Below are 24,458 nucleotides of genomic sequence, written 5' to 3' on the forward strand. Positions count from 1 at the left end.
GCTGCATGCAACTCAGGCAGTCACTCCATAGTGTCATTAAAGAGGTGGAGCACTTGAAGACATGTCCTGGGGGAATGGAAGCAAACATCCCCCCTGATCCCCACCCCCCCTGATCACCGCCAGAGGTCGCTTTCTCTCCTGACCTGTCCTGTACAGCAGCAGCGCTCTATACCTTATAGGAGTAGTGGGCGCTCTGGGGGGGGGGGGGGTCAGTGTTTGATGACAGCTGGAGCCTGAAGACAGGGTTTGTTCCTGGCAGAATTGTTGGATGCAGAGCCCTGGTGAGTGAAGAACACTGACATTATATATATATATATATATATATATATATATATACATATATATATATACATACATATATACAGTGGGTACGGAAAGTATTCAGACCCCCTTAAATTTTTCACTCTTTGTTATATTGCAGCCATTTGCTAAAATCATTTAGGTTCATTCTTCTTCCTCATGAATGTACACATAGCACCCCATACTGACAGAAAAACACAGAATTGTTGACATTGTTGCAGATTTATTAAAAAAGAAAAACTGAAATATCACATGGTCCTAAGTATTCAGACCCTTTGCTCAGTATTTAGTAGAAGCCCCCTTTTGATCTAATACAGCCAGGAGTCTTTTTGGGAAAGATGCAACAAGTCTTTCACACCTGGATTTGGGGATCCTCTGCCATTCCTCCTTGCAGATCCTCTCCAGTTCTGTCAGGTTGGATGGTAAACGTTGGTGGACAGCCATTTTTAGGTCTCTCCAGAGATGCTCAATTGGGTTTAAGTCAGGGCTCTGGCTGGGCCATTCAAGAACAGTCACAGAGTTGTTGTGAAGCCATTCCTTCGTTATTTTAGCTGTGTGCTTAGGGTCATTGTCTTGTTGGAAGGTAAACCTTCGGTCCAGTAGGAGGTCCAGAGCACTCTGGAGAAGGTTTTTGTCCAGGATATCCCTGTACTTGGCCACATTCATCTTTCCCTTGATTGCAACCAGTCGTCCTGTCCCTGCAGCTGAAAAACACCCCACAGCATGATGCTGCCACCACCATGCTTCACTGTTGGGACTGTATTGGACAGGTGATGAGCAGTGCCTGGTTTTCTCCACACATACCGCTTAGAATTAAGGCCAAAAAGTTCTATTTTGGTCTCATCAGACCAGAGAATCTTATTTCTCACCATCTTGGAGTCCTTCAGGTGTTTTTTAGCAAACTCCATGCGGGCTTTAATGTGTCTTACACTGAGGAGAGGCTTCCGTCGGGCCACTCTGCCATAAAGCCCCGACTGGTGGAGGGCTGCAGTGATGGTTGACTTTCTACAACTTTCTCCCATCTCCTGACTGCATCTCTGGAGCTCAGCCACAGTGATCTTTGGGTTCTTCTTTACCTCTCTCACCAAGGCTCTTCTCCCCCGATAGCTCAGTTTGGCCGGAGGGCCAGCTCTAGGAAGGGTTCTGGTCGTCCCAAACGTCTTCCATTTGAGGATTATGGAGGCCACTGTGCTCTTAGGAACCTTAAGTGCAGCAGAAATCTTTTTGTAACCTTGGCCAGATCTGTGCCTTGCCACAATTCTGTCTCTGAGCTCTTCAGGCAGTTCCTTTGACCTCATGATTCTAATTTGCTCTGACATGCATTGTGATCTGGAAGGTCTTATATAGACAGGTGTGTGGCTTTCCTAATCAAGTCCAATCAGTATAATCAAACACAGCTGGACTCAAATGAAGGTGTAGAACCATCTCAAGGATGATCAGAAGAAATGGAAAGCGCCTGAGTTAAATATATGAGTGTCACAGCAAAGGGTCTGAATACTTAGGACCATGTGATATTTCAGTTTTTCTTTTTTAATAAATCTGCAACAATGTCAACAATTCTGTGTTTTTCCGTCAATATGGGGAGCTATGTGTACATTCATGAGGAAGAAGAATGAACCTAAATGATTTTAGCAAATGGCTGCAAAATAACAAAGAGTGAATAATTTAAGGGGGTCTGAATACTTTCCGTACCCACTATATATATATAGACTCATCTGTCCTCACACGTGTGATGTCATCATACTGAACACATGACTTGGATGTAAGGGGCCCCCTCCTGCACTGGTATAGGGCATCTGTTCATATAGATGGGCGATGTTATGCTGCCAGGGCCCATTCTTCTCCTATGGAGGCCTGCTCCTCCTCCACACACAGGGAGGACCTTCCAGCTGTCATCTGTGCCCATCTGCTAACGAGTGGAGGCCTGCACACAGAAACACACCATGCATCCCTTACAGCAGGGGTGCCCAACCACTGGCATACAGCACATTCTGATGTGGCCTGCAACCTCCTGCTTTGGGATGGTGGGTTGGCAAGCCCAGATTTCAGGCTCCCAACTCGCCATCCCCGAGCACCTGCGTGAAGAACAGGGCCAGCAGTAGAGGAAGCAGAGCCAATGCAACCTGTATAGCGCTGGCTATGATCCCAGGCTGAGTAATCCAAATATACTCCGACTGACAGGAGTTGGTGCTATATAGCAGTGGTTCTCAATTCCGGTCCTCGGGACCCACTAACAGGCCAGATTTTAAGTATTACCTTGGGGGATGCAGACTAGAATACCACAATCACTGAGCAGCAAATGAGATCACCTGTGATGTAATTTAGTTATCTTGCAAACCTGGCCTGTTGGTGGGTCCCGAGGACCGGAGTTGAGAACCACTGCTATATAGGAAGCATCGGCTCTGCCCTCTACTGCAGCGGCATGCTTCCTCTAGTGCCAGCTCCTGTCACACTAATGCTCGGGGATAGCGGGTCAGGAACCCACAATCTAGAACAGAAGCCAAAGGGGGTGGAGTCAGGGGCAGAGCCAGGGGGGGGGTAACAAAATAAGACATCGCCTAGGGCAGTGATGGTGAACCTTGGCATCCCAGATATTTTGGACTACATTTTCCATGATGCTCAAGCAGTCTACAGTGTAGATGAGCATCATGGGAAATATAGTTCCAAAACATCCAGGGTGCCAAGGTTTGCCACCACTGGCCTAGGGTGTCAAGAATTCTTGCACCAGCCCTGTTTGTAGTGTATAGTGTCTTTGCCGTTCTGATCCCCTTTTTGCACCTTCTTGTAAACTATATGTTCCAGTTATTCTCTGTCTGATCATTCAACGCATTACCTGTGATGGGAGTCACTTTGACTGGGGGGGGGGGGGGGGGGGGCGCCATGGAACCCAGCTTACCTTAGAGAGGTTGGGAAATCCCAGTCTCAGTTCCCTCTTATGTGTAATTCACCCTGTCTATTAGTAGGGGCACAGGGTGAGAAAATGATGGACAACTATTTAATGGACACTGAGAATGATCTATGGAGAAGGTGGTGGTTTCTTTAGGAAAAGGTCTTTCCTTTGTCGAACAAATGCCTAACAGGGATTCCAGTACTGGGCAGACCGTACATCTGGCAAACAAATTTAGCAAGTGACATGTCCACAACATTACAGCCCAGCAGGTTTATTCCAATAATTGCTGTAAGAGAAGAAACAACCTTGCTTTGTTGAACCCCAATACTGGCCATCCAGAGCCCTGACTTTACCCTACTGAACACTTTTGGGATGAATTTAACATTTTATGGCAAGTAAGGTCTTCTCAACCAACCTCAGTACCTGACCTCACAAAATTGGCACAAATTTACACACACAGTCTTATGGAAAGCCTATCCGGCAATTACTAGAGACACTCAATTATGTGGAATTCCTGCCAGAGTAGATTTCCACAAAAGGTGATAGTTGCTAAGTATAAATGATCATGGTGTGGAAAAGTATGTCCAAAAGGCTCATATTAGATAAAAGTCATGTTCCATAGACTGTGCCAAGTATTTTATATTTCAGGCTCCGTTCACATGTAGGCGTTGGCGTTTTTAACAGGTGTTTTTGGTGACCAATGGAAAAGCAGAGTGTTTTTTTTACAACATTTGCAAAGGAACCTCCCAGGGACCTCCTCCTCCTCTGCATTGGACCTCCCAGGGACCTCTTCTGCATGATCTTTTTTTTTTTTTTTTTATGGTTCTGAACATGCTACAGAGCTGAAACTTCACAGGTACACTTTTTAGACCCCCCAGACACTAAAATTAAAACTAAATCCAAAGAAATCTTTTTTTTTTATTTTTTTCAATAATTGGCTCTCTATCAAAAACGGCAATTTTTAAAAGAACTTTTTTTTGCCTGATTCATAGTCCCTGGGGCATGATCAAGAACCCTAGGCACTTTTTAGGGGCATTTATTGGGTTTTAGGGCTTCAAAATGGTGTTTTTTGATTCCATATATATATCTACATTACGGTCACCTTGGCATAGCAGAGTCAACTTACCCTAAACTACATTACGGTCACCTTGGCATGGAAGAGTTTGGTCACCCTGGCATAGCAGAGTCAGTTCACCTAAACTTAGTTACGGTCACCTTGGCATGGAAGAGTTTGGTCACCCTGGCATAGCAGAGTCAGTTCACCTAAACTTCGTTACGGTCACCTTGGCATGGAAGAGTTTGGTCACCCTGGCATAGCAGAGTCAGTTCACCTAAACTTAGTTACGGTCACCTTGGCATGGAAGAGTTTGGTCACCCTGGCATAGCAGAGTCAGTTCACCTAAACTTCGTTACAGTCACCTTGGCATGGAAGAGTTTGGTCAGCCTGGCATAGCAGAGTCAGTTCACCTAAACTTCGTTATGGTCACCTTGGCATGGAAGAGTTTGGTCACCCTGGCATAGCAGAGTCAGTTCACCGAAACTTTGTTACGGTCACCTTGGCATGGAAGAGTTTGGTCACCCTGGCATAGCAGAGTCAGTTCACCGAAACTACATTACGGTCACCCTGGTATGGCAGCAGGCTACGGTCACCTTGGTATGGCAGGGTCTGGTCACCTAAACTGCCTAACTGCGGCTCTCCATGTTTCAGGAAAATGTGCTCACAGCAGAGGCATGCCAAGGGGGTGGAGACCTGGGTGGAGAGTTGTGCTGTTTGAGCTGATCAGGAGCAACTAAACGCTTGTAAAACGCCTGTGAAACGCCAAATATCACTTTACATTGAGGTCTATGGGACAAAACGCCTGTGATCTGCCCAAAAAGAAGCTCAAGTACTTTTTTGAGCGTTGGGCGTTTTCCTTAGGGCGTCAAAATGCTCAGATGTGAACAGGGGTCATTGCAATGAACGGGATTTGTCTTGTTGGGCGTTTTGAGAGCTGATCAGTGAGCAGAAAAACGCTCCAAAAACGCCTACATGTGAACGGAGCCTTAATGGACCTTCTACAAGCCAAGCTTAGTCCCATCACTGCCTCCTTTTGACCTCCTATTTAATCAATAAATTATCACATAGGACAAACGGGAAGGTGGTTTTTAGGATGGATCTGAGAGAGCAGGAAAAGATAGAAATTTCGAATACTTATCGCCAAAAAAAAAAAAAAAAAAAAAAAAAAAAAAAAAACACCCACACACGACATCCGTTGGTTTTTCTTCCATTTATTAGCAATCTTTAAAATTGAATCTATAAAACGTAACATTCTTCCAGAGTCTGTTTTGTATCTTCTACTGTCAGGTCTCCTCCACAGAACTTGTACCTGGATAAGGACATACAATAAACAGGATTATACTGTGCAGTTGTTAAATCAAAGCAAATACATTTGCATGCAGACAATAACAACTTGAATAGATGCTAAAGCTTGAATATAAGATTTGTTTCCCACACATTTCCAAAAGGAAAACAGGTGCCAAAAGTTAGTTCCAAGAGTCTGAGAGCCATGTCCTACACTATTCCAGAGTCTAGGCTGATTTAACATCAATGGAACTCCAAGTCCTATGCAATAAAAGTTGTTTTTTTTTCTTCAGCTTGTAACTTCACTTGTTATTCTAAATTGCTTTACAGGCCAAATTGGCATAAAGCAACTCATTTATAACAAAAACTGTACTGCAACTCCTTCCGTTAAGGTAAAAAATGAATACCACAAAGAATAGCCAAAGGTTTTATGAATGTGAATCCAAACACATTTCAGAGTTCTTAGAATGCCCTCTTCGGGTATTTCACAAGATTTAGGAGTGTCTATGGGAATATGTTTAACCATTCTTCCAGAAGTGCATTTGTGAGGTCAGGCACAGATGTGGACCAGAAGATCTGGGCCACAGTCAGCGCTCCAATTCATCCCAAAGGCTTTCTATCAGGTTGAGGTGCAGGCCAGTCAAGTTCCTCCCCCCCAAACTCACTCATTCATGTATTTATGGACCTTGCTTTGTGCACTGGTCCAAATCATTTGGTGGAGGAAGGGGGGGGGTGGAGTATGGTGTGGGGCTGTTTTTCAGGGGTTGGGCTTGGCCCCTTAGTTCCAGTGAAGGGAACTCAGCATACCAAGGCATTTTGGACAATTTCATGTTCCCCAACTTTGTGGGAACAGTTTGGGGTTGGCCCTTCTTATTCCAACAGGACTGCACACCAGTGCACAAAGTAAGATCCATAAAGACATGGATGAGTGAGTTTTGGGTTGAGGAACTTGACTGGCCTGCACAGAGTCCTGACCTCAACCCAATAGATTACCTTTGGGATGATTTAGAGCAGAGACTGAGCCAGGCCTTCTCCGTCAATGTCAGTGCCTGACCTCACAAAAGGTGCTTCTGAAAGAATGGTCAAATATTCCCATAGACTAGGGGTCCTCAAATGCGGCCCGCCAGGGTCCTTAACCCAGCCCGCCGTCCGGGATTGACATAGGGCTGACTGCCTGTCACTCATGAAGTTCTAATAGGCTTCAGAAAAGGGCGGACCCGGGGCACAGAGCACTGCGCCCTAGCCCACCCATTTGTGTGACAATAGCAAATGAAAATTCACTATTGTTACACGGATCCTCCTCCTGGCCAATCAGGAAGCGGGTCCGAGACCCACTTCCTGATTGGCTGAAAGGCAAACCCATGCCATTGGCCGAGGAGGAGGCGGGAGGACTGGAGGAGACGCAGGGGACTGAGGAGAAGCAGCCGCTGCAGGTAAGTGCACTGATCTCTGCATTGAAGGGGGCACAGCACGCTGTGGTCACTCTGCATTGAAAGGGGCGGGGCATGCTGTGGTTAAAAAAAAATTTATTTAATATAAAATATTGTATTGTTTTTCCTGTTTTTTTTGTGCACTACAAATAAAATATGCGCATTGGAATTAGTTCATATTTTTTTTTCAAACTATAGTCTGGCCCCCAACAGTGTCTGAGGGACCGTGAACTGGCCCCGTTTAAAAAGTTTGGAGGACCCCTGCCATAGACACACTCCTAAACTTTGTGGACAGCCTTCCCAGAAGAGTTGAAGCTGTTATAGCCGCAAAGGGTGGGCCAACTCAATATTGAACCCTTCGGACTTCGACTGGAATGCCATTTAAGTTCATGTGTGTGTAAGGGCAAGTGTCCAATACTTTTGGTAATATAGTGTATGTACAAAAACAGTAAAAATCTTAAAAAGCCATTAACATAATAGACCCCGGTTGGCTTATTTATACCTTAAATTACACCTGAATTTGGGGAACCTTCTGGCACTTGCAATTTTTCTTCAATCTCCCACAAGTTGTACTCAAGTCTACTTTAGTTTAAAAGCGGTTGCAAAGAATTCTATTTTAATACATACATCTCTCCACTTGGTCCGTATTGCAATTTGACAGCTGAGGCACCCAGCTTGGGATGCAGGATAGAGAAGATACTTTTATGCCAGACAAATTCCACCGTCTGTACGGGGTGCACATTTAACTCCACATCAACAAGTGAGGAGTAGGTTAAACCAGATCGAAGGAGTCCACTGCAAACAAAGTAAAGCGTCAATTGGCAATCCTGCTGTTAAGGGAAGGCCAGTTAAACAAGTCATAGACTTAAAATTAAAATAACAAACATACAACATAGTCTCAATATCCCCATTTCTACGTGTAGTGGTGAATCCCATTTATTTGGGAACGGTTACCTGCACATTACATATGCTGTACAGGTACATCAGCTCTGCAACTAGCATCTTGTCCATGGCTGAGCAGCACCCAATGTTGAAGGAGATAGGGGCGAACAGGGTTGACATGTAGCAGATTGTAAACTCACTCCCTAATCTTCACCTTACTATAGGATAAACTCACTTAATCTTACTACTGTACGAGTGGGGAGAAGAAAAGCCCCCCCCCCCCAAATCTCAGAACTGTCATCTTCTGCATCCACTTGCTGTCTTCACGCACACCAGCAAAGGATAATGAATGATGGTCACAACGGTGGTGGACCATGCCTATGTAATGCATGTTAAATTGTCTCTCGTGTTCTCCTTTGGAAGTCCATGTGACTATGCAGGGGCACAGTGTTGTTGCCCTATAACAAAATATGCTTGAACAAGGACCTTCATGGCAGAATCACAAAGGGATTTTAATGAAAGCTGCATTATTTATGAAATGGTCAAGAACTTTCATCATCAAGGAGTTTACATATACTTTAATGTATGTTAGGCCAAGGATTCTCACAGGTTCCCTTTACAATGATCAAGACCAGCAGCAGTCCAACATACCTGTAAATTTTATACAAACCGGAACATTCATCCTTTCCACAAAGAGACACGGAAAGAGACCCCAAAACAAATTTCGACCCCATGATTGTGATCGTTATGTTGTACCTCCAGCCTAGAAATAAGAAGTTTTCTGTTAGAGGAATATCGCTCTTGGTGTTATGGTAAACCTTCTGGACCATCCACTGTATATTTACATATAATGATGTTAATTAACAGGGTTATGGCTGCATAACCCTGGTAATTTTTTTTAAGCAGTCGGTGATTCGCCGCCCGATAAAAGTGGTCCCGGCGGCGGATTTATAGGCGTCTTAACGTCACTTCCGCCTAAAGGGCCAATTTTTTTTTTCCTTCGGTAAATGTAAAATATCTTTTTTTGTGTGCGCTTTTAAGCGTAAATGTGAAATCTGATGTCTTTTTGACCCCAGATCTCAAAATAAAGGAGGTCCATTACAAGGGATGTTTACATTCCTTGTAATAGGAATAAAAGTGATATAAAAAAAATAAAATAAAAATAAAAGTTTCAAGTGCCCCGTCCTCTGAGCTCACGCTCAGAAGGAGGGGGGGGGGTGTGGAACCAAGCTTCTGCTCAGATTGCCTTCTGTCAAAACTACGAGGTGGAGAGGTGGGGAGGGTGAAGAAAAGCTCAACTTCCCTCTAACTGGCCACCATTTAGTCAATGCTATCATGCAAAAAGTAAAGTGCTATAATCAATGTATTCCTCATTAAATTGCTGCTGCAGTTGGTCACCCAAAATGTGCTCCACTCCGAAGTGTGGAAATTAGTCTTACCTGAAGATATGACCCTTCCAGGTCTGAAAGGGCCTTTTTGGATAAAATGTCCCATTGTAGTATGGTGGGAAAGGACTCTCAGCAGGCAGTTAAATAAATTGGAAAAAAAATTATATATATATATATATATATATATATATATATATATATATATATATATATATATATATATATATATATATATATATATATATATATATATATATATATATATATATACACACACACACACACACACACACACACACACACACATACACTCCCAAGAACAGTAGAAAACAGGCATTCAGTATAAAATAGAAGTCTGGCGCCCTGGGGAGGGGCATGCTGACATCACCATTACCTCCGCCTGACGTATGTTTTGTTGTATGAGACTTTGTCACCAGTTGCAACTATTAACTGCTTGCTGCTGCCCCACGTACTTTTTACTGCGGTAGGGCGGCTCCTCTGGGGAGAATGTAAAGGTGCATTATTCTGCTCTTCTGGGTCTGATGTGCAAAGGCCCCCGCCAGCGACCCGCTCTGGCTGGTATTGGGCACACTGGGAGCCAATCAGCAGGTCTGGTGGACCCACCATCCGCCGGGACCTGCCAATCATTCCGGACAGAGGTAGAATGTAAAATGTAGACAAGGCAGATTGCTGTTCTGTTAGTAGGGAAGAGAGATCCTGTGTTTCTTGCCAAGCAGGAACACGGATCGCTGTCTTCCCACAGTACAAGCAACCCCTACAGTGTTAGCAAGCACTCCCAGGGAACACATTTAACCCTTTGATCACCCCTGATGTTAACCTCTTCCCTGACAGTGTCGGTACATATTTTCTAACACTGATCACTGTATTGGTCATTGGTCCCCAAAAAAGTATCAAAAGTGACCAGTGTGTCCGCCGCAAGGTCGCTATAAGTTGCTGACCGCTGCCATTACTAGTAAAAAATATTAAAAAATTCCATAAAAAAAATATCCTATAGTTTATAGACGCTATAACTTTTGTGCAAACCAATCAATATATGCTCATTGGGATTTTTTTTAACCAAAAATATTTTAGCAGAATACATATTGGCCAACATTAATAAAGATATTTTAGTTTTTATTTTTTTATTATTGGATGTGTTTTGCAGCAGAAAGTAAAAAATTATTATTTTTTTTTTTTTAATTGTTGGTCTTTTTTGTTCATAGTGCAAAAAATTAAACTGCAGAAGGTAAAATACCACCAAAAGAAAGCTCTATTTGTGGGGGGAAACCTACCGGAAGTCAAGTGGTTACATTTTTTTTTTTTTTAAAGGACGTTGCGCAATGAGGTTTTCCTTCCCTCTCTGTGTGCACAGTGTTCCATTTGCCTTTAGGAGACTAAAGCCCCGTACACACGTACCGATGGTCGGCTTACAAATGTTCCTCTTTTCTCCCCGGGATGTCGGTGTCTGCTGAAAAGTGCAAAGACAGCACAAGGACAGCACAAGAATTTTGTCCGCCGACTGCAGAAGTGATGTCATGTAATGGTTAACTTTCCCTGTGTTTTCTATTTTCTGAGCATGCCCAGTCTTGCAAATCTGCGGTCTGTCGGCCGAATTGTGTACTGACAGGCGAACAATCGTCCGTTCTGGTGTCGGCATACAAATATTTTCATGTTTGCACGAAAGACTTTTGTCCGCGGATTGTGCGCAGACATCTGTCGGAGGCACCATACTAACACGCGTACAATCGGCAGATCCTTCGTCCACCGACGTTTGTATGCCGACGATCGGTACGTGTGTACGGGCCTTAAAGCCCCGTACACACGTACCGATCGTGGGCCGTCTTTTGTCCAGGGCTGTCGTGTTGGTTGAAAACTGCAAAAGACTGCACATGAATTTTGTCGGCCAACAACAGCCGACTGCAGAAGTGATGTCATGTGATGGTTAACTTTCCGTGTGTTTTTTCTTTTCTGAGCATGCCCAGTCTTGCAAATCTGCTGATTGTCGGCCGAATTCTGTACTGACTGGCGAACAATCGGCCGTTCTGGTGTTGGCCAACAAAAAATTTAATGTCTACACGACAGATTCTTTTCGGCCGAAAGTGCGCTGTCGGCAGCATCATACTAACAAGCCTACAATCGGCGGATCGGTCGTCGGCCGAATATTTACAGCCGACAATCGGTACGTGTGTACGGGGCTTAAAATTGGACTATATGATATCCGATTATGCAGATTAGGAGAGCGCATCCAAGTGGTTATTTGCTATATTGATCTGCCTGCTGAGAGTCATTTTCCATACTTCAATGGGACGTTTATCCAATAAGCTTTCAGACCTGGAAGGGTCATGTCCTCTGGTAAGAGGTCAATACCCACACTTGGGAGTGGAGCACAATTTGGGTGACCAACTGCAGCACCAATTTAATTAGGAATACACGAGTGGAACACCCATCTTTTTCCATAATTGGTCATTGGGATTATCATCATATGATTATAGCACTTTACTTTTTTCATGAGAACATGGACTAAATGGTGGTCAATTATGTGCTTAAATTTTTTTTGTTATTTTTATCAGTTTGAAGCACTTTTTCACTTGAAGAAATATATCCTTCAAATTTAATTTTGCAGTACATTTTTTGCACTTTTATTGCGATATGCACCTATAAGAGTTTGTGTGTCAAGCGCGCAACACTTTCTTTTTTAGGTATTACACATGGAGCATACAAACTTAACACTCTGGATAAGAGAAAGGCTACAAGAGCCTCTATACAAATTCCAGCATTAATCCTTTTGGCCATCAGGAACCTCTGGTTCCCAGTAATTAGGAAACCACTGAAGGGAAATTGAGGTAAAATAAAACCAGTGGGCGGACACTAAAGGCAGAAACCTGAATTTCAGACACAGCAGGTCTGAAGGGTTCTGGTATTTGTTGCTCAAACCATGAAACATCTAGTTTCCTAGAAGGAACCTACTTACGCAGGACATTTGAATGGTCTCCAGTGTTCAGGGTAAAAATCTGATTGATTGTAGAGTCTTGAAAATGACCAAGCACATATTCATCCGCCTTGTACCCCATGAAGGCACAACTAATTTTGGTGCAAGGAAACCCAGATCCCTAAAAGAAAAATCAGAAGGCATTTTTTTTTTTTTTTTTTAATTGTAGCGCTTATAGGGGGGAGCCCAAAAAACTGCCAGAATTGTGAAGTTTATACTATAACCCTAGCTGTGGCATCAGGATCCAGGTTATCTAGAACCAAAACACTTGTAGAAGACTTGTCATTTGACATCCCATGTCCCATTGGGAAGATTTCCTCTTTTTTGTAGGCAGGGGGGGAAAAAAGCCCCTCTTCACCAGAAGCGTCCCTGCTTTGAGATCCCTCATCACTCTATCCTGGTGACAATAGTAACCATTTGGAGACAGACGGCAATAAAGTCCAATGACTTGATTCCCAACCCTTCAAATACCATTTGCCTTTTGATACACCAAGGCCAAGCTGCTCACATCTGAAGAGTTAAAATTACACATGTCTTCCTAGTATGGCGGAGGGGGGGCTATTACCAGCATTCAATAGTCATCCCTCTATACTGGAGCAAAGTGTTGAGCATACTGGATGACAGATGTGATTTGCAAAGGAAGCACACATACTCAATGTTACATAGTCAGTCTCGTTGCAAAAAGATAATTCCATCTAGTTTGTATTAACCAATACAATCTGATATACACAATGCTGTACCCACAGTTGATCCTGAGGAAGGCAAAAAAATCCCAGCAAAGCATGATCCAATTTGCTCCAGCATGGGAAAAAAATTCCTTCCTGATCCCCCAATATTCAATTGGATATTCCCTGGATCAACTTTACCTATAAACATTGTGATGGTGTTCACAGGTAGTGAGGGACAGATACTTGGATGGCTTCAGATGGGACAGTAATATTTGTCAGCATTATCTCTCAAGAAATGTATGAAGATGAATGGTTTGACTTTTCAGATTGCTAGAATATTGCAGGAGTGTCTCATAGACCCTTGCTAGATAGTGAGGTGGGGTTTGTTATTGGTAAGTGTCTGTATTCCATTGTTCTATTGTTTCTGTCTGCCTTTAGATAAAACTTATTATGGGATGTAAATGTGTATGTGGATTGGCTGCTATGGGAGAGGGGAGAATTGTCTCACAGAGTATATCTCTTTGTGCATGTGTTTGAATAAACAGTTTGAGTTCTACTTCACCCTCAATCTAGAGTTCTGTCTCTTATTGGGGGATCTGCTACAAGGGATTGCTATGCTCTTCATACTCCTTGGAATAATCACTAAGCTCTTGTAAGAGCTTGTTCCTGTTCCTGGGAAAAGAGGTTCACGCACTGGAGCCTTGTCGTAGGTCCAGGGTGACTAGGAGGCGGCGAGACCCCAACCAAGCCGCGATGGTTTGTGGGGTCTATGGTGGTTATGGTGTCTGGTGGAGTGCTTGGAGCCCTCGGGAAGCACTAGGAGCATCCGTCAACGGAGGTACCCAGTCGGGGTGCATTTCCACTTCTGCTGTAGTGGAGTACTATATTTTGTTAGCCATTGATTCATGCAGAAAGTTAGAGATAAAATACCCTTCTTTGGCTAATTTGAGTCAAGATGCAAGCTTTTCAGGATACTTCAACTCTTTGTCAAACTTTACAATTTACGTATTTCTGAATTTAAATCCTAGAAGGTCTGATGAAGGAATCCAATTTATCCTGAAAGCATACATTGTTAAGAAATTAACCAATAAAAATGTGACATTACCTTTGCCGCTTGGAGAACATTACTATTTGTTACATGTACACTAACACACACACACACACACAAGCTCAGAAGGAACCACTGTACTAACGATCCGATGTTAGTACAACAACCCCCCCCCCCCCTCCAGAACACACTGGTCATTGTTCTCAGCCATTGGTTGAGCATGCTGATCGGGTGCCGATTGGCAGAACGGATGACACAAAATTGGGCAGGGCAATAACTTCACAACATGAAGCAGATATCCTACAGAATGACCTGGACAAAATAACGGAGTGGGCAACGACATGGCAAATGAGGTTTAACGTGGAGAAGTGTAAGGTTTTGCACTTGGGGACTAAAAACATAAAAACACAATACACGTTAGGAGGGGAGCCCTTGGGGGAATCAAAAATGGAGAAGGATCTGGGAGTCTTGGTTGATGATAGATTAGGAAACAGCATGCAATGTCAAGCGGCAGCTGCCAAAGCCAGCAGAACATTAGCATGCATAAAGAAAGGGATGCATTCCAGAGATAAGACTATAATCCTTCCACTTTATAAAACTCTGGTCCGACCGCATCTGGAGTATTCCGTCCAGTTCTGGTCGCCAGTCCTCAGGAGGGATGTGTTGGAGCTGGAGAGAGTCCAGAGAAGGGCAACTAAACTAATTAGGGGATTGGAGGACCTTGACTATGAAGAGCGTCTACAAATCGCTCGATTTATTCTCCCTGGAGAAGAGACGTCTGAGGGGGGACGTGATAGCAATTTATAAATATCTTAATGGGGATCCCAGCTTAGAAAAAAAGCTGTTCATTCGAAGGGATTGCATGAGGACTCGAGGGCATACAATGCAATTAGAGGTGAAGCGTTTTAACCTCAGGCAACGCGGGGGGTTCTTTACTGTTAGGGCAACAAGATTGTGGAATTCTCTACCACAAGAGGTGGTTTCTGCGGGTAGTATGGTGGCTTTCAAAAGACTTAGACTTACATCTCAAGGATCAGAACATTCAGGGGTATGAGAGATGATTACAGCCACACACACCTACACAGGTTGAACTAGATGGACTATTGTCTTTATTCAACCTCACCTACTATGTAACTATGGATGCCATACACACTGGCTAAACATCGGCAATTTTGAACCGGATGATCCTGCCCAATTTTCGGCCTGTGCATATGGCCCTTTACATGGAATTTAGACAGTGGGCTTCTGTATTGTATGTTAATGAGGAAAATCATCCCCTGCTTGCAAGGACAGATATTGTTGAAATGGCTTGCAGTCTGCCCAGGGGCCTACTCAACATCTAAATGCAAGAAATTTTCGGATATCTTTTTAGGTAAATTTGTATATTGCCGATGCTATGGTATTCACCCTCAAAAATTATATAATATATATATATATATATATATATATATATATATATATATATATATATATATATATATATATATATATATATATATATATATATATATATATATATATACACACACACACACACACACACACGTTACAATTTACCCAGTTGCCACTTTACATGCACCATAAGCAGATAAACAAATGATAAAAAGGGAATGGCACTACCTACTATCAAATATCTCTTAAAAACAACAAAATAACAGTGAATTTTAGCGAAATAAAATACATATACATGATAAAGCTATAACTGAACAAATATGCTGACTTGTTCCCACAAAAGTCCAACTGGTGCCATATAAAATGCAGAAAACTTGTGCAATCAAAAAGGTCCATTTAAAGAGGTTTGCAAATTGCAGTGTGCCAGCCACTTCCACCACTAAACAAAATGTGCTCATGTCCACCAAGTGAATGCTCACAACAAACTGGAGGTAGCGGACCTCATACATATACACATACATACACACCTTGGGGATAAGTTAGCAGAGACTGTGAGCCAAGCTTTCTCGTCAACATTATGCCTGACCTCACAAATGCGCTTCTGAAAGAATGGTCAAACATTCCCATAGACCCACTCCTAAACTTTATGGACACCCTTCCCAGAAGAGTTGAAGCTGTTATAGCTGCAAAGTGTGGGCCAACTCAATATTGAACCCTACAACTAAGACAGGGATGCCATTAAAAATCATGTTCATGTAAAGGCAGGTGTCCCAATACTTTTGACAATATACCGTATGCACAAGCGATTTGACGGTAGAATCTGACTCCAGCATATATTAATCACCACAGCTGTTAACAGTGCACCCAGGAATATCATTGGACATTAAGGAATGATGGCTCCTGCAGAGCAACTAAACTGAGCCGAAGGATTATCTAAGGCAAGTCCTAAGTAACCCATAGTCAATAAATCCAAAGTCCATGTAGATCTAAACAGGAATCCCCAGACTTAGTTACTACATATGCTGTATCCCATGTGGACAATATCATGCTACAGAGAAGGACAATTAAACCATTAATACACAAGCGGAGTTTAAACCAGTGGAATTTCTTTTGCCATTTTTTTTTGTTATGAGAACATTTGTTCCATCAGTGGCGTCAATTCAACCGCTCTGTTCTGTAGCAAAATGTTCACCAGGGCAAGTTATTGAATCCCAGCAAGGGCAGTTTAACTGTTCCTCGTATTCAAATATTTAATGTTTTGGCTGTAAATATGCCTTGTAGGTGAAATAAGGGGGTAACGGGTAAGATCTTCAGTTTGCCTCAATAGCACTCCAGTAAACTAGCTACTGGAACATTAACGTGTTACTTGGCTCAGTTAAAAGATGGCCTAACTAGTGCTGCCATTTTCTTAAATTGTTAGAATTTTGCCTTTGCATTGTGGAGTGTAAGCTGCTTTAAAACTAACCTCTTGAAAAGCACTGTATGATGAAGCAGGGTAGCCAATTAAACCATCAGGCTTCAGAACACTCTCTGTAAAGAAGTTGACACTCATTTGGTGGTTGCAGAAGACCTTTTCATGAAGCTCTGAAAAGAAGGTTGTGTAGGTGTAAGTCATTATTGACCACTACAACAGTGTAAAGTAAATAGGAATCATGAAGTTACCTTTAATCATGTTGTCAAGATCTTCAAATCTAAAAGATACTTTGTCACAGCCAGGCATCCTTTCACCACCATTGGGGAAGAAGTCAACGTTGCCAACTGTCTGCTTCATGCCAAAACCTAACACACAAATGCAAGTTACTGATGCCAATCAGAGACCGAATGAAATGCAGTTGCACAATTACAGACAAACTATGGCAGGCAAGCCAAAGGCTGGTCAACTCAGTCTTGTGGGTTAGCGGAGGCTTCTCATTAGGGTTGAGCAGGACTATTGTAGCAAAATTCACCTCCAAGTTTACCAGGAGCAGCACTGCTTAAGAAAGTTGGTTTGGAAGAAGCTTCCTATAGGAAAACCCCTTTCATGTTTTTTTTGCAGACCTGTGACACCCCCCATATTAAGTTATAGTGATTTGGAAGAATGCCATTAACAAAATAGGCAATTTTTAAATTACACCATGTTTCGTTACAGTATCCAATGCCATGTTCCAGCTAGTAGCTTTTTTGCTCAAGAAAAAGTATGTAATAGTTGAAACTCTTCCCAAACAGTCTGGAGCCATAAAAACGGATCCTTAGCCCACATTCACATTGGGCCAATTTGACATGTCAAATCAGAGCCAATTGCCGGCAATGGCACCGTCTAAATCGATGCAATGCCAACTTTACGGCACCACACCGATTCCCAAAAGTACTTTCTGCAACTTCGGGGGGCAATTTCAATAGACATCTGTGCAGGAACCCACACAAATATCTGAAATCGCCCCCGAAGTTGGACTGAAAATGCTGGTTTGAAATTGTGCAAGTTCAACCCCGCCTTAGTGTGAACCTAGCCTTAATCACTTTAGTTTGGTTTCCCTATGGACTACAATGCATTTTTCCAAAAGACAAATCTACATCTAGCAGATATGATTTCAGAAGGTCAACTAAAAATCAGGAGTGAGTGGTGTACCATTACAGACCATCATTCTGAGCTGATGTTCTGCTTCCAGTTATAGAAGATCAAAAAAGTAAAGAAATCCTGTGCATGCCTCACATTACCCCATCTAATTTTTTTAAAGCAGCTATAAGATACAGACTCTAGAATGAGAACGTTCCATGCAGAATCCAAAACCTTACCAAGATGAAAAGCATCAGAAGACACATCTGTGTGAATGGCATCAACAAAAACTGCATCTGTGGGGTCCAGTCTCAGATCAGGTGGGGAGGTTTCAAAATGGGGACCAGCTGGATCCAAACCTGAATAGTTAAGTGAAAATCTCAGACAGGTTTTACAAATATTTGATGTAGCGCCCTGCTCTAATCAATCAAAATTTAGTTTTTGGCTCTTCTGTACTCGGGAGAAGTAGCAGTCTGTTTTTTTGGTCTGGTCAGGTTTTTCTAAGTTTGGTGTCGATTTCTCCTGTCTGCCTCTGGAATAAGCTTTCAGAAATAGCTAGGGGGGGGGGGGGGGGGGGGGTCAGTCACTGAAGTTAAGAATATTTTTATGACCTCAGCCAATCCTTTGGAAGGAGCACCCAGAAGGTGGCTGGGGAGAAGATAAAGGTTTGGGAAGCTTCTTCAGACATGTTAATCTCCTGGTGCTGCTGCCCCCTGGGTGGCAGCCAGTATGTATTGCTGAGAAGAGATGCTGCTGGACTTCAGCTTGCGTTTAGCTGAGGACCCAGAGAGGCAGTGTAATGAGCCTATCAGCAGTGCTCACAAGAACACGGCGATAGGAGGAAAGCACAAAAAACAAGGTTCGCTCATTCGTCTGCTGCTTCCTTTTATTGATGGTCAATCATAGGCTGGGTAATGTAGGAGGAGATTTGCCACTGTTAAAGTGGCATGAGACCCAAAACCAAAGATGTAGCATATTGCAGCTTACCAATCAGATGTGGTGACTGCATTTGTTTTCTTTTTCTGGTTTTCACCTGGTGATCTGGCTAGTAACACACCTCCTGTAATAGAGCACCCACACTCTGGATGAAGGAGCACAGGGGCACCTTTGGACAGCAGCATTGTCAGTGTTGGGAGAAGAGAGGGTTGTGTTAGATGTACTAGCAGATTTAAGTACACTAATAAATTGAAGACAACACTCCAACACTTAAGCAGTTGCACATAGTTTTTTTTCTTGTAATCCTGGGATTAAGGTTTTACATGAATAAATGCTAATCAATGTAAGCCCCCCTGCTAGTGGTAAATGGTTTGACCCATCTGAGAAATTCTGCTGGAAATAAAACGCACACAAAACATTAAAGCGGTTGTAAACCCCCCAAAAAATGTTTCTCTTTTTGCAACCTGCAAGACAAATAATGAGCTAGTATGCATCGCATACTAGCTCATTATGAAATACTTACCTTAGAACGAGCCCCCGCCATGCCGCCCTCTTACCTGTATGACGGGCGACATGTCCAGTTGCCCGTCTTCCGGAAATTGTGGCATCCGGCCATCTGATTGGCCGGAGCCGCGGTGACGTCACTCCCGCCCACGCGTGCAGGAGCGGACGGTCACAGCACAGAGCTTTGAAGGAATGGCACGAGCGGCCGTTCCTTCAGAGCGCATGCGCCAATGACGTCACTGGCTGCATGCAAGGTAAATATCTCCTAAACGGTACATGTTTAGGAGATATTTACAGTACCTATAAGTAAGCCTATGATAAGGATTACCTATATGTACAAGTGTCAGAGGAGGGTTTACTTCCTTTTTAACAGGACTTACTTGCTGGATTACCAGATGAAAATAGAGGAAAAGAAGTCTTAAAAAAAATGCAGCCATCACATCTTGGTGAGATGCAATATAATAAAAGGTTTGCCTTGGGTTTAATACCACTTTAAATTCCTGCAGCACAGAAGATTAAAGTCTCAGGACTGTATGGACAGAAATGCTGTGTTGAGCCAGTTTTGGTGGCCCTACTAAAAGGATATCTACATTACCATATATGCAGGGGCACTAAAGCTGTACTTGGGATAAACACATCACATTACTTGGTTGAACTCCCTTTTATCAATTATTGGTCCATGACTGACTAAAGCTGGTCAGAGATTTGTTTTTTCTCTGCAGGCTGAATGAAAACTTTAACAAAAAACACCCTCTATACACACAAACAACTCATCTGACATTCCTCCATCCACACCAACAGCCTGGATGATGAATCGCCCTATGGGCGATTCTATTCAGACAACTCCCGCCAGCCACCAGAAAACCCAAACAGTGGCTGCATTTGATTGGTAGAAGGCACAGTTCAGATGACAATTTTCTGCCCAGTTCCTTCAACATTTCGAGCCAAAGATGTTAGATCAGAGTCCATAATAGGGTAACCCACTAAGCAAATTTCAGCTGGTTCATCAGGAACCAGCCGAAATTTGCACAGTGTATGGTCATCTTAAGTGTATGCCTGCTGGCCAACATCATAGGCTACAAATCAGATTCACAAAGCACCAGAACTCCACACCACCTACCAGAAATTCTTCCAATTCCCTTCTGGCTCTTTCCAGCATCACCAGCAATGTGTGCCCCCAGACCGTGCCCAATCAGGTGGACGTCATGCATTTGATAGTCAAACACTGCCTGAGAGAAATGAACCCATTTTATCTGCCATGCTCTGAAATATTGTGTTTAATGCAACTTTCCACATCTATTTTCCTAGCTTACAAATAAGAAATATTGCAAGGTTTTAGATTGCAGTAGATAAGCTAGAGTGAAACAATGAGCTTCAGTTCAAGTAGGACTTGCTGGCATGGTGCATACCTGTACAAAGCGCAAGAAATAGGCAATTTCAGCCCCAACCACATGGATATTTCTGGATGCTTGTGAGTAGAGAGCAAACGATCCTCCACTCCAGTCTACACAGAAACAGTTCACATCAGACACCTTCAGGAGAGCCTACAACAGAGGAAGTTATGCAAGATGGGTTAGAATTTATAGAACAGTCGGCCAGGTCCTTTTTTTCTGCAGCCGCACTTACCTGACACATCTCTACCAACCACACCTTGTCCCCCGTCTCCACCAAGTCATGGATGATGAATATGGATTTACGGCTGGGTTTAAAGTTGGTGCCAAAGATTGAGGAGACATTGAGGGCGCTGATCACCTGGAAAAGATATATTCCATCAGCCAAATGGAGTTTGTGCTGTGCCTAAATTGTGATATTCAGCAAAATGGATTGTCATTGGGAATGGAGAAGAGCATTTGCTTTTCTTTTCCCAATTATTTTGTTGAATACTGGTCTGTTCTTGCGTGGCTGCGCAACATTTTACATACGGTACTTGGTGGACTTGTCCTATGCACACACAGTTTTGGACCAAGGTCTTGAAGCTCATACATGCTTTGTTCAACCGCCCTTTCCCCCAAAGACCATTGGTAGGTTTTATTTCACCTTAAACCCCCCCCCCCCCCCAATTTTACTAAAATCCAATTCAAATTGGTGGCCTACATTTAGTTAGCAGCAAACCAGACTACTGCCAAAGTCTGGAAGAAACAATTTTTTTCCTTTGAGGAAGTTTGTCAGCAGATCGACGGGTCCTTTATTAATGAGAAACTGACCAGTATCCTGCTGAACAAGCAAAACCAATTCTCCCGGATTTGGACCATGTGGATACAATTTGGCCTTCCATCACAGTCTATGGAGAACTATACTTCACTGTAATGGCCCAGCTTTGGGATGCTGGTCTTGGGCATCCCTTACGCTCACTCCCTTCACTCCACCTCACTTTCCCACCTTCCTACTATGAACATCTTTCTTTCCTCTTTCTTTCTTAATTTTCTTGAAGCAGATTATGCAGTTTATTCAGAATTGATGTTTTCAGCTGCTTATTGTTTCCTGGCCCCCATCAAAATCTGTACTAATGAGATGAAAATCGGCCGTGTTTTGACGGTCGACAAATTTTATAGCCTGCACACCAGGATTTTTTCGGCCGAAAAGTCGGAGTCGGTTGTCGGAAGCATCATACTAACAATCCGATAATTGGCAGATCGGTCGTCGGACAAAAATTCCCGGCCGAATTTCGACGCGTGTACGAGGCTTAAAGCTGTGACACGACCGACAGTAATCTGACCAATCTCTACCAGGGTTTATACACTCCCATTAAAAAAAAAGGACAAGTTCACCTACAGAACAGGTTACTATTTTTCTCCTTCTACTCAGGTAATTGACTGCCCATACGAGGTACAGGCATGACAGCCATGCTGAGAGTTGCAGGAATCTGAGATTACACTCGCAATGCTCTGCAGGAACCTTAGGGGGGATAAAAAGCCTGCAAAAAACTTGCAGTATTGTTTTACCAGGACTATTTAAAAACAGGACCTGTAGAGTATCTAAAATAGTGGCTGCCATTGTAGATATGGTTTGGTGATCAAAGCTTTGCATTTTAAATCTCCCCCTGCTTCCCAATTTCATTCCAGCAGTCTGCATGCTGCTTATCCCCAGTAGCAAAGAGCAAGATCTACCCTGTACTGAGGTCGCACTTCAGCAACAGGACTCTGGCTGTTTGCTCTTGGGGAAATTTGGAACCCCCAACGCCCCCCCCCCACCACCACCACCCACAGTGTACTACATTGCAAGGTAATTTAGCCCTTAGGCTTTCAGAAAGCCAATAGTTCATCAAGTGTGCCAACTGCATTGAGTTTCTACCTACAAAGAGCACCTACAATGCATGTTCTCATTTCCTCTCCCAAAGATGGGATGGGATAGGAGGTGGTGGCTCTCCTCCCCACTCCCCCCCCCCAAAGGTCATCCATCCATCCACTGGGGTCAGACAGTAATAAGACCTGACAGCTTTCAGTGGATTAACTACAAGATAGTTGGGGGAAATCTTGCTTCTCCTCTGTACAGCCATCTTTGAGCGGACTTACTTGGTACTGGTTAGGATTCTTTACAGTATAGAGAAGGAATCGAACGTTGATCACCTCCGGTGCCCATGGTAAGTTACTGATTTGTCTGGCTAGTGTGACAGAATAGGGGGGCTCATCTGTAAAACATCCCAGCCTGTCATAGCAGATTTGAGCAGCTAGACAGAGAAGCAAAAGATAAAATTATGGACTGATCCTTCACGATACAATCATAAGCAAACATTTACCGAGCAGACAAGGACAGCTAATAATGGAAACACAAGAAATATAGATGCTTGATAGGCATAATTCTTCCAAGAAAGTCTTCTTATCCTAGCTTGAATAGGTTTTGAAATACTGTCCCATAATAAGCATGCAACCAGTAAGTCTCCTGTCCTGAATACTAAGTGACTAACCAAAGAAGGTATGGAAATGACCATCGCAGTGGGGGGCACTGTGCTGTCATCTGACCTGACCAAGTCAATTTACTAAAACATGAATGAATGAATGAATGAATGAATAGATGAGTGAGCTAAGCAGTAGCTCACCAGCCATTTTTTCCAGTATCTTTGTTGAGTGTATATGTAAAATCTTAGTACTTTTGGTGTAAATTCTAAGCCCTCCACTCTCATCACCACCCTAGCCAGCAAGTGCTGAACACTGTAAAACTTCTAAAAGCTGGCTTTTTTTGAGCCAGGCGTGTTTTGCCTGTGGCTAGAAAGCAACATCATGATCCTGTCCATCCAATGCTTACTTTTCTAGACTGGAGACATTTGGCAATCTCCCTAGTGGGGCGCCATGCAACCATGTGGACTACTTTTGGTAGTGAAGCCTCTACTTTGCTATTCCTCCTAAACTCCCCAATAAGGACACAGATAGAACGAGAATGCTGGCAGACTTATCCTTTACTGCTTTGTCTGGAAAGTAAAGACGTTGCGCTTCAAGGCAAGTACCAAATGTGTGACTTATGTGCCCCACCCCCCCTCCCGCCAAGTCTAAATGTAGACCCCTTCAGGCAAAACAGAATCCTATATAAAAAGGAGTAATAACACATTACCTCTAATAGTGGCTGCTATGGACAGCACCAGAACCAGTTTAAAAATCATCTGAAAAGTAAAAGAAATAGGTCAGTTCACCAACATTAAGTCTGGGTTCACACTTATGCAATGTGAATCTCAGTGCGATCTTTGCTTTCCGGTTTGTGCTAAAGGCAGTGCAATTGTAATGCGATTTTATTGTGTTTTCAAATGGGATTGGGTACAGCTGCGATTTCTGCGAGGGGGGGGGGGGGGGGTAATATGTAAAAAAATCTCCACAGAAAGCAGTATTCGCACACATCTGATCAAAAGATGCGATTTCATGCCGGTTTCCATTGATGTGTATGAAGAGGAAAAAAAATAAAAAAAAATCACACAACAATGTAATGAACTCGCACAGGACTCTTCTTTTCTGCATCGCAATCGCAACGCATAGCGTTGAATGACATGCAAATCTAGGCTTTTTGTAAATTGGAGCAAAGAGAACAGTGGGCTTGTTCATAAACCAACCCAGAATGACATAGATCAAAATAGAGCAATATAAAGAAACATTCAAAAAATATGTTTTTATAGATGAGTGTTCCAATTTATTTAGATGCTCCACACCCTGAAAATAATTGCAAAATTGTTTC

The 24,458-nt window shown here is 43.1% G+C and overlaps 1 protein-coding gene across 1 annotated transcript; it reads right to left on the bottom strand.

Annotated features, from left to right (window-relative positions):
* Positions 1–5,483: 5,483 nt before the first annotated feature.
* Positions 5,484–23,895, bottom strand: LOC309564567 (pancreatic lipase-related protein 2-like; the record flags this gene model as incomplete). Its single annotated transcript, XM_082269213.1, has 12 exons — positions 5,484–5,556; positions 7,589–7,756; positions 8,495–8,606; positions 12,203–12,341; positions 16,794–16,912; positions 16,991–17,107; positions 18,101–18,220; positions 20,422–20,530; positions 20,711–20,845; positions 20,928–21,053; positions 22,814–22,968; positions 23,847–23,895. 12 exons carry the CDS (start codon positions 23,893–23,895, stop codon positions 5,484–5,486), a joined length of 1,422 nt encoding a protein of 473 aa, XP_082125339.1.
* Positions 23,896–24,458: the final 563 nt, after the last annotated feature.

This window comes from Pelophylax lessonae (genome assembly GCF_965119305.1).
Source record: "Pelophylax lessonae genome assembly, chromosome: 9".
In the NCBI taxonomy this organism is placed as follows: domain Eukaryota; kingdom Metazoa; phylum Chordata; class Amphibia; order Anura; family Ranidae; genus Pelophylax; species Pelophylax lessonae.